We start from the raw sequence: 7,148 nt of genomic DNA, 5'->3' as shown, positions 1-7,148 counted from the left end.
AGTGTCTTAGCCTAACGGATTGAGTTCAAATTTATGTAATTACAGTAAATATGTATTGCTCTGTTACGTTTATGTAATATAGGTGTTTATACATATATAGTGATATTTTTAAATTCATATACGAAAATTGAACAGTATTTTAGAAAACAGTAAGCTTAATATTGAAACGTTATGAGAAATTATGGAATTTAACAAATTATTATAATAATGATTAAAATTGAATTAAATATATAAAAATTAAAATTCTAAGCCATTTGGCGTAACACCGGCCACCTTGAAAGGCTCATGGTCCTTCAACGTCTGATGGCAGTACGGCGAGCTTGTGAACGGGGCGTTTAATTACGCCCGCTTTGGTTGCCACGTCTGCTACGCGGACTTTGCCGTCTTGCCCTGTTACGATTGCGGCGACGCGGCCGAGCACCCATTGCTGCGGTGGTGTGTTGTCTTCCTGAACCAGGACGAGGTCGTTCAGCTCGAGGTTGCGTTTCGGATGCAACCACTTGTTCCTCTGTTGAAGGCCCAACAGGTAGTTCCTGGACCACAGTCGCCAAAACTGTTGCTTGAGACAACAGACAAGTTGCCATCTGTCGCAGCAACGCATTGGGTCCATCGATACTTGGGCTGGTGGCAGCGCTCGAGGGGGGCACCCAACTAATAGGTGCGCTGGTGTTAGGGCCTCTCCATCGTTCGGGTCCTGACTCAGTGGTACCAGGGGTCGCGAGTTGAGTACGGCCTCGACCTCGACGAGCAGCGTCTGTAGTTCTTCGGCGGTGAGCAGCGCGTTGCCGATTGCGCGCACGAGAAGGTGTTTGGCGGACTTCACTGCCGCCTCCCATAACCCGCCGAAGTGCGGTGCCCTGGGTGGTATAAAGGCGAAGGTGAATCCTTCGTCCGTTGCGTATTTCTGTACTTCCGGTTGTTGGGCCTCGAAAGCATCCCTCAGCTCGCGAAGCTTGCGATCGGCGCCGACGAAGTTGGTGGCGTTGTCGCTGTATATTTTCCGCGGCATTCCTCGGCGTCCAATGAACCTTTTTAGGGCGAAAATAAAACAATTAGAAGACAAGTCTGTTACTAGTTCTAAATGTACTGCCTTTGAAGTGAAACAAACGAGCACTGCGATATATGTTTTTACTGGGGGTCTACCACGTATTTTCAATGTAGTATATACGGGACCACAAAAATCTACTCCACATATTAGAAAGGGTCGTAGTGCACGAAGCCTATCGACAGGCAAATTTCCCATTATTTGGGATTGCAGCTTCGGCTTATAATGAAAGCAGTGTGTGCAGTTTCGAACGGTACGACTACAAGCTTCTCGAGCATTGACCAGCCAAATGCGGTCTCGGAGAAGCGCTACCAATGCCTTTGCTCCAGCATGGTGATTTCGAAAATGTAGGTACCGTAAGTATGTGGTAACGAAGTGCGAGTTCTTGCTTAAGAGCAGTGGGAACTTGGCATCATATGGGAGAGGCGCATTTAATAGGCGGCCTCCTACTCGGAGTAAATTAAACGACAGCGACAATTCCGAGTAGTTGTGCAAAAATGGATTAAGTTTTTGCAAACTTGAGGGTAGGGTGGTACCTTTGGTGAGTTTCATAATTTCTTCACCATATTCAACATGTTGAACCACCTGAATGACTTTGAGGAAACTTAATTTAATATCCTCAGCCGTCAGCATTTGTGTGAATGTCGCAGATGGGTTTCTAATGCGTTTTATCCATCTTAATATGTAAGCGACAATACGAAGCAGTTTTTGATGAGAAGATACTCTTTTGGTGAGTTCCATAATTGGATGCGATTCATTTGCTTGAACAACTAAAACTGTTGCGTTCCGTTTCTTCTCTAATGCTTCGTCTCCTGGAGAGAGCTGGAAGTGGGTGTTTGTTGGCCATAACGCAGGGTCTTCTAGGAGGAACTGTGGACCGCTAAACCAGATAGAATTATTCAATTCGTCCACGTTACAACCCCGAGACACTTGATCCGCGGGATTTTGCTTAGTTGGCACATGTCGCCAAGTAGCTTTATCCGTCAACTCTTGGATTTCGGACACTCTGTTTGCAACAAAGGTCTGTAGTACAGATGGATGCGTTTTGATCCAATGCAAAACAATTTCGGAGTCTGTCCAGAAGTTTATATTTTCAATTGGCCGACTCAACATTGGCGCTATTCGTGACCATAATTTGGCCAGCAAGTGGGCTGCCGAGAGCTCTAGACGCGGAAGAGATTTAGTCTTCAGCGGAGCCACTCTAGACTTTGCAGTAAGCAGCGTACATTTCGTTCCACCAGCCGAATGGCTACGTATGTATATGCAGCAGCCATACGCTCGTATTGAGGCGTCGGCAAAGCCATGAATTTGGCAGCTTGCACTCGACTCGGTGTGTACAAACCGAGGAATGCTTATTGATGGTAGCTGCAGTAGATTGGCTTTGAAATTTTCCCAGCTGGTGTCGAGGTGCAATGGAATCGACTCATCCCAATCTAGTTTTTGCAGCCAAAGCTCTTGCAATAAGATTTTTGCTTTGGTAACTAGTGGGGCAAGTAAACCAAGAGGATCGAAAAGACGAGCCGAAACTGATAATATGTTTCGCTTAGTGGCTCGTAAACTGGTAAAGTTGTCATTTAAGACAAACCGAAACAAATCTTCCTTCGGCAACCAATGGATTCCAAGTGTTTTTGTGGAGTCTGTGTGATTGAAGTTTAAGGCCTTCTCAGAACTCTCACAATCGAAAAATGATGGGTGATTTGAAAACCACTTAGATAAATTGAATCCTGCCGAGTTTAATATTTTAACTACCTCACTTCTAATAAGATCTAGAGATTCGAAATTATCGGATCCTGTAAGCAGGTCGTCTCTTTTTATTGCCTTTGAGCCGAGTGGATACATATGTGTATTGGCATCGCTGAGCATTTGTAAACACCGTGTAGCGAGAAATGGAGCAGGCGCAGTGCCGTATGTTACGGTGTTAAGTCGAAAGATTTGAAGTGGCTCAGATGGATGCCGTCTCCACACTACAAGCTGAAAGTTTTTGTCTTCTTCGTGCATGAGAATTTGGCGGTACATTTTAGTAATGTCCGCCGTAAATGCATATTTATGCAAACGAAAACGGAGAAGTGTTGAATACAGCTCTTCTTGAATGGTCGGCCCAACCATCAAGATTTCATTCAACGCAATTTGAGAAGAGGTACGACTTGATGCGTCGAAAACAACACGTAATTTAGTCGTCGTACTTTCAGGCCGAAGAACGCATTGATGCGGAATGAAGTAGTGTGGCTCACTCGGGATCTTATTATTTGTTGGGCTCATGTGACCCAATTCGATGTATTCATTCATGAAGTCCAGATACATTTGACGAAGTTCTGGATCTTTCAAGGTCTTTCTCTCCAGGGCCTGAAACCGCCGAGACGCGGTTTCATAGGAATTACCGAGTAACTTACGGTCATCTTTGAAAGGCAGTCTTACTTGAAGCCTTCCTGAAGGCAAAACTTTAGTGGTTTTTACGAAAAATTTTTCACACTCTATTTGTTCAGGTGTGAATTTTGTCGAACTAGCCCCTGAAGGTATTTCTTCCATCGCCCAGAACCTTTGGACAATGGAATCTATATTTGCTAGATCTTGTTCAGTATGGCATAATGTGCTACTGACTGTGGGAGGAGGACGTTGGTTGGAGGCGTATTTGCCAGACACAACCCAGCCTAAAAGTGTCTTTTGCAATGTTGGGTGATTGGAGCTGGCCTTGATCTGGCCTACAGCTAAAAGCTCGAAAAATGTTTCAGCACCTAACAAAAGATCTACCTTTTGAGCCTTATAAAATTCTGGGTCCGCTAAGCTAATGTTTTTAGGAATTTTCCAGCCATTAATATTTACGTTACGATCTGGATGGCTGGCTGAAATGGATCGCATTATCCAAAACTGTGCCGAAAACTCATAATTATTGACCCGCGATTTTACAAATGTATTTAATTTCGTCCTTACTTTTTTGGTTGCATTTCCGATGCCGATAATATTTAAGGTCGTACTTTCGCGACGAATTCGTAATTTCTGCGCCAAATCCTCTGTCATGAAATTCACCTGAGATCCAGAATCCAGCAAGGCTCGTGCAGCAAGGTACTCTCCGGAGCTACCTTTTACGTTGACTACGGCTGTAGCCAACATAACCCGATCTGGCGTACTCGTCGTGTGCATGGCATGCGAGGTCGAAAGTTGTGGTGCAGTTGCAAAGGATACAGGGTACTGGTGCAGCAACGTGTGATGCGAACGGTTGCAAACACGACACCGATCCGCTTTGCACTTTGAAACTGAGTGCCCCTTTCGCAAACAATTTATGCATAAGGGGACTGATTTAGCAAACTCAAATCGCTGCTGAGCAGAGAGAGTTTTAAAAGTAGGATCATTTGATACTATGGGGTATACTATGATCATTTGATTTACAGTGCGGACACACCGGCTGTTTTATATTTGAAGTCACTAAGGCAGCTTTCGTCCTTCCCGCATGAAGGTGGGGTTTCTGAATGCTGTGACTGCTTGACGGCTTGAGCCTCGACGTTGAGGCTTCATCGGCAGATAAATGTTGGTAGCGTTTATTTAATGCTGCCTCACACTCACGCCATAATGGCAGCTTATCATAATCCAACTGTTCCTCCCACTTTGACCGAGTAACGGTGTCAACTTTTGACATTACCAGATGAATTATGATAGCGTTTGTGATGTTTTTCTCGTCACCTAACGACAGCAACGAGTCGTAAACAGCCGACACTGTATCAATCATTGTGCGCAATGAAAGCGCAGATGGCTTTGGGATAGTTGGCAGTTCAAAAAGTTTGGAAATTGTGTCGAAAAATATTAAGCATTTATTGTCATAAACTTTTTTGAGACTAGCCAACGCCTTCGAATAATTTTCGTCCGACATTTGGAAGGCCTTTACCGTTCCCAAAGCTTCACCAGACAGACAGTTAACCAAGTGATTAAATTTCTCAATGTCTGGGATTGTAGGATCGTTGTGCACCAAACTCTCGAACAGACTCATAACATTTTTAAATTCTGAATATTCCCCTTTAAATTTCGGTAGCGACATTTTCGGTAGTCGCGAGCTGTGAGGTGCAACAAAGGATGATTCGGCTATTAACGATTTATTTCTCGCCAGAATAGATTTTATAACGGACTTAGTTTCCACTATTAGGTCCTCTAACTCCCCACGGGCTATGTCTTCCTCGTCGATTTCTTCAATTTTCGACTGGCACTTCATAAGCTTATCGCTATGAGAGTTCAAAATGTCCAGTCGACACTCCAATTCAATTGGATCTAACGACATTGTTTTATCGAGGAGACCCGTTTTTATGCGCACTATACTATTTTTCGCAACAGTTCGCTGGCGCTTTAGTGATTTCAATTCCATAATCTCCTTACTTGGAGAGAGACTTGGAACTGCTGTCTTTGGCTTGCTCATTTTGAGTTAAATTATTTAAACTCCCGAAAAATTTGCTCAATGTCCACAGAAACGAAAAAATATCTGTGAGAGTTTGTGGCTGAAAAAACGAAAACGAAAAGATGGCTGAATAGCCTGCACAAATCTCAATCAGAAAAACGAAAAATAGCTGTTGGACAAGGCTGTGGTCAGGCCACGAAAGGATGAGCAAGCACAGTAGCACAACACTACGAAAATTGTTCAACAGATTTGCGAAAAATCGATTTTTGTTTAAATTATTTCCTTGTAAATAATCCGTATTTACGAAAAATTTATTTAACTTTATAATAATTTTAATTTAATTGAACTTATTGTTCGAAAAAAAGGTCTTCAATCTCTTTAATTTTGTTTTTTTAAATTTATTGACGATTTCGCATTTAAGGTCACACCCTTTATTATCAAATCCCAACGTACCCTTGTTTCACTTTCGCGGAGTTTTATATACGTATATTTGTATAGATAATTGTACATATGGTACATGTACACATATGGGAGTGTGTACATATATGTATGTATATATATGCAAGAAAGTGAAAAGGGGATGCAAAAAATTGAGAGTGTTTATCAACAACAACCACAACTTTCAATTTATTGCACTTGTTACCTGTATAGGCTTATTGCAAGCCTTGACTTTCCTTTTGCAAAGGATGCAGGTGCAGGTCATTCCTGGCGGCGACAGAACCAGCGGTAGGGATTGCAGCGACAGCGGGCGATGACGGCAGCAGCAGTGACCAGAGTAGCAGCGACGGTTACAGTGATGAGAGCAGCGGCGAGTATGGCAGTAACTGCGAGAACTGTGACAGCGGACAGTGATATATACACGAGGGCGACGAACTGCAAATGAGCAGCGGTGAATTGCACTGTGTTTTTTTTTTTTTTATAAATTTGCCTTATTTTTGGCCGAGAACATTTACATATCACTGTGACCGTTTATATAAGTACCGCACTGGGTATTGTAGTTTATTCTTTTTTATTTATTATATTTTTTTTTTTTTTTTTAAACTTTTAACGTTTTTTTCTTTTTTTTTGTTGATAGATGTATTAGTTTTTCTTTTTTTTTTTTTTTTTTGGTTTTTGGGGGCTCACTGTCACTGTGCACTTTTTTGTATATGCATATACATATGTATGTACATATATTAGTTTTGCTGTCTGTGAACGGACCGCGCAGGCAATATTCGTTTAGTTATTTATTCGGCTGGTTATTTTATCACTTTTTACCGATTTCGCACTACTGTCCCTGCTCGGGCGCCATGAAAATTCTTAAGCGTTTTTAAGAGAAATTATTTTACGTGGGAAGGATGCGCGAACACAACAATTGCCTGTTAAATAAAATGCGAGCGCGTTCGGTGGTAACTTCACAAGTGATTTATTTATTTCTAAATTCGAGTTTTTATAGTGTCTTAGCCTAACGGATTGAGTTCAAATTTATGTAATTACAGTAAATATGTATTGCTCTGTTACGTTTATGTAATATAGGTGTTTATACATATATAGTGATATTTTTAAATTCATATACGAAAATTGAACAGTATTTTAGAAAACAGTAAGCTTAATATTGAAACGTTATGAGAAATTATGGAATTTAACAAATTATTATAATAATGATTAAAATTGAATTAAATATATAAAAATTAAAATTCTAAGCCATTTGGCGTAACAGAAATAAACAACATTACTCGTAGCAGA

General features: G+C 41.6%; 1 protein-coding gene across 1 annotated transcript; it reads right to left on the bottom strand.

Annotated features, from left to right (window-relative positions):
* Positions 1–254: 254 nt before the first annotated feature.
* On the bottom strand, positions 255–6,444 carry LOC128858775 (uncharacterized). Its single transcript, XM_054095277.1, has 2 exons — positions 6,067–6,444; positions 255–1,028 (listed from the first exon to the last, which is right to left on the bottom strand). Exon 2 carries the CDS (start codon positions 1,007–1,009, stop codon positions 284–286), a length of 726 nt encoding a protein of 241 aa, XP_053951252.1. The 5' UTR covers positions 1,010–1,028; positions 6,067–6,444; the 3' UTR covers positions 255–283.
* Between the last annotated feature and the right edge of the window lie 704 nt (positions 6,445–7,148).

This window comes from Anastrepha ludens, chromosome 3 (assembly GCF_028408465.1).
Source record: "Anastrepha ludens isolate Willacy chromosome 3, idAnaLude1.1, whole genome shotgun sequence".
In the NCBI taxonomy this organism is placed as follows: Eukaryota; Metazoa; Arthropoda; class Insecta; order Diptera; family Tephritidae; genus Anastrepha; species Anastrepha ludens.
Note: the sequence above shows the minus strand (reverse complement) of the source record. Positions and strands in the feature narration are given on the sequence as shown.

What these genes read in the sequence shown, in the direction of transcription:
- LOC128858775 (XM_054095277.1), bottom strand. Translation starts at nt 1,009, where the DNA reads ATGCCGCGGAAAATATACAGCGACAACGCCACCAACTTCGTCGGCGCC.